Below are 1,771 nucleotides of genomic sequence, written 5' to 3'. Positions count from 1 at the left end.
AATCACTGCACTGCAGCCTGGGCAACAGAGTGACACCCTGTCTCAAAAACAAAGAAACAAACAAACAGAGAAAAAAAAGCCTTCCTATGCAGCAAAACTGACATAATTGAAGAAACAGACAGTTTAGCAATAATAAAGATTGTAATTTCCCATCATCAATAATGAACAGAATCTCTAAGAAGAAAATGAAAAAGGACGTAGCAGGCTTGAACAACAATGAAAACCAACTGGACCTAACAGACATCTATAGAGCACGCCACCTAACAACAGCAGGATATACATTTTAACGGGCACATGGAACAGTCTTCAGAACATACCATTTGCTAGGATATAAAGTAAGCATCAATAAATTCCAAAGGATTGAAAAAATACCAAGTATGTTCTCTGTCTACAAATTAAAACAGAAATCAACTGGCTGGCATGGTGGCTCACGCACTTTTTATAATCCCAGCACTTTGGGAGGCCGAGGCAGGTGGATCATGAGGTCAAGAAATTGAGACCGGCCTGGCCAACAAGGTGAAACCCCATCCCTACTAAAAAATACAAAAAATAAAATAAAATAATTAGCCGGGCATAGCAGCATGTATCTATAGTCCTAGCTACTGAGAAGCCTGAGGCAGGAGAATCACTTGAACCCGAGAGGTGGAGGTTTCAGTGAGCTGAGATCGCACCACTGCACTCCAGCTTGGGCAACAGAGTGAGACTTTGTCTCAAAAAAAAAAAAAAAAAAAAAAAAAAAAAAAAAAAAAAAGAAAAAAAAGAAAGATCTCAACTGAAATGAGGGCACAAGATAGGGTGCAGTGCAGGGAGGAGAGGAGGGTCTCCAAGTCACTCCTCTGCAAAGGGTTTCAGCAGGACCTTGGCTGCTGGGGACAGGTGAGCACTGTGAGAAGGCAAGTGTCTAGTTCCAGCAAAATCTGATTGCAAAATAGTAGCTTGTGTTTAAGTATTAATTGAGGGTTGGCTGAAGATCAAATACCTATTTAAGGATATGCGCACATCTTGAGTCATCCACTGAGTGGCCCACTGTAGACAGCTCTGCATAGATACAGAGAAGGGCAATGAAGAGACACAGGCCAAAGAGGCAGGAACATGCAGAGCCTGAAAGTCACAGTAGAGATGGCAGACTGCACAGCATTCAGATAAGAGGAAAGGTGGAAATAAGGTATGGTCACTGCCCTCAACGCCAAGGTATGAGTGTATGCAGGTACCCATCATTCTGTGAGCCCACAGCTGAAACCAAGGTATTCCCCGCTGCTCCACTTACCAAGACCAGGACCAGGACCAGCACCTCTGCTGGCTTCTGTTCTGCTGACTAGAGTCACATCCACCCAGCTGGGCACACACAGCTGTTCATCGTCCACCAGCTGGGTAAACACAGGGGATCTTGAAGGTGCAAGTCCTGGGGTTGACAGGCAGTAAAAGAAACAGGCTGGAATGGTGGCTAATGTCTATAATCCCAACGCTTTGGAAGGCTGAGGTAGGAGGATCACTTAAGGCTAGACATTTGCAACCGGCCTGGGCATCATGGTAAGACCCCATCTCTTCAAAAAGTATATATTTTTAAAAAATTAGCCAGGCATGATGGCATGCACCTGTAGTCCCAGTTACTCGGGAGGCTATAGTGAGAGGATTGCTTCAGCCCAGGCGGTCAAAACGTCAGTGAGCCACAATCAAATCACTGCACTGCAGCCTGGGCAACAGAGTGACACCCTGTCTCAAAAACAAAGAAACAAACAAACAGAGAAAAAAAAGCCTTCCTATGCAGCAA

At 44.6% G+C, this 1,771-nt stretch overlaps 1 protein-coding gene across 4 annotated transcripts in view; it reads right to left on the bottom strand.

Annotated features, from left to right (window-relative positions):
- ZNF584 (zinc finger protein 584) overlaps positions 1–1,771 on the bottom strand; it is a 9,131-nt gene that overhangs the window by 1,870 nt on the left and 5,490 nt on the right. For 2 of the 4 annotated variants that reach the window (XR_005197028.1, XM_017509645.2), the window contains one exon: positions 1,274–1,402. Coding sequence is in view for 3 of the 4 variants with exons in the window: in XM_017509645.2 (XP_017365134.2) it covers positions 1,274–1,402 (129 nt within the window). In the remaining variant the exon portion in view is untranslated. Of the gene's footprint in view, positions 1–1,267; positions 1,403–1,771 lie in introns of all 4 variants that reach the window. The other 2 variants (XM_017509646.1, XM_017509647.1) reach the window with 1 other exon arrangement.

The sequence above is a fragment of the Cebus imitator genome, unplaced genomic scaffold (assembly GCF_001604975.1).
Source record: "Cebus imitator isolate Cc_AM_T3 unplaced genomic scaffold, Cebus_imitator-1.0 Scaffold417, whole genome shotgun sequence".
Lineage (NCBI taxonomy): Eukaryota > Metazoa > Chordata > Mammalia > Primates > Cebidae > Cebus > Cebus imitator.
The sequence above is the reverse complement of the archived record's forward strand: the minus strand, read 5'-3'. Positions and strand labels throughout refer to the sequence as shown.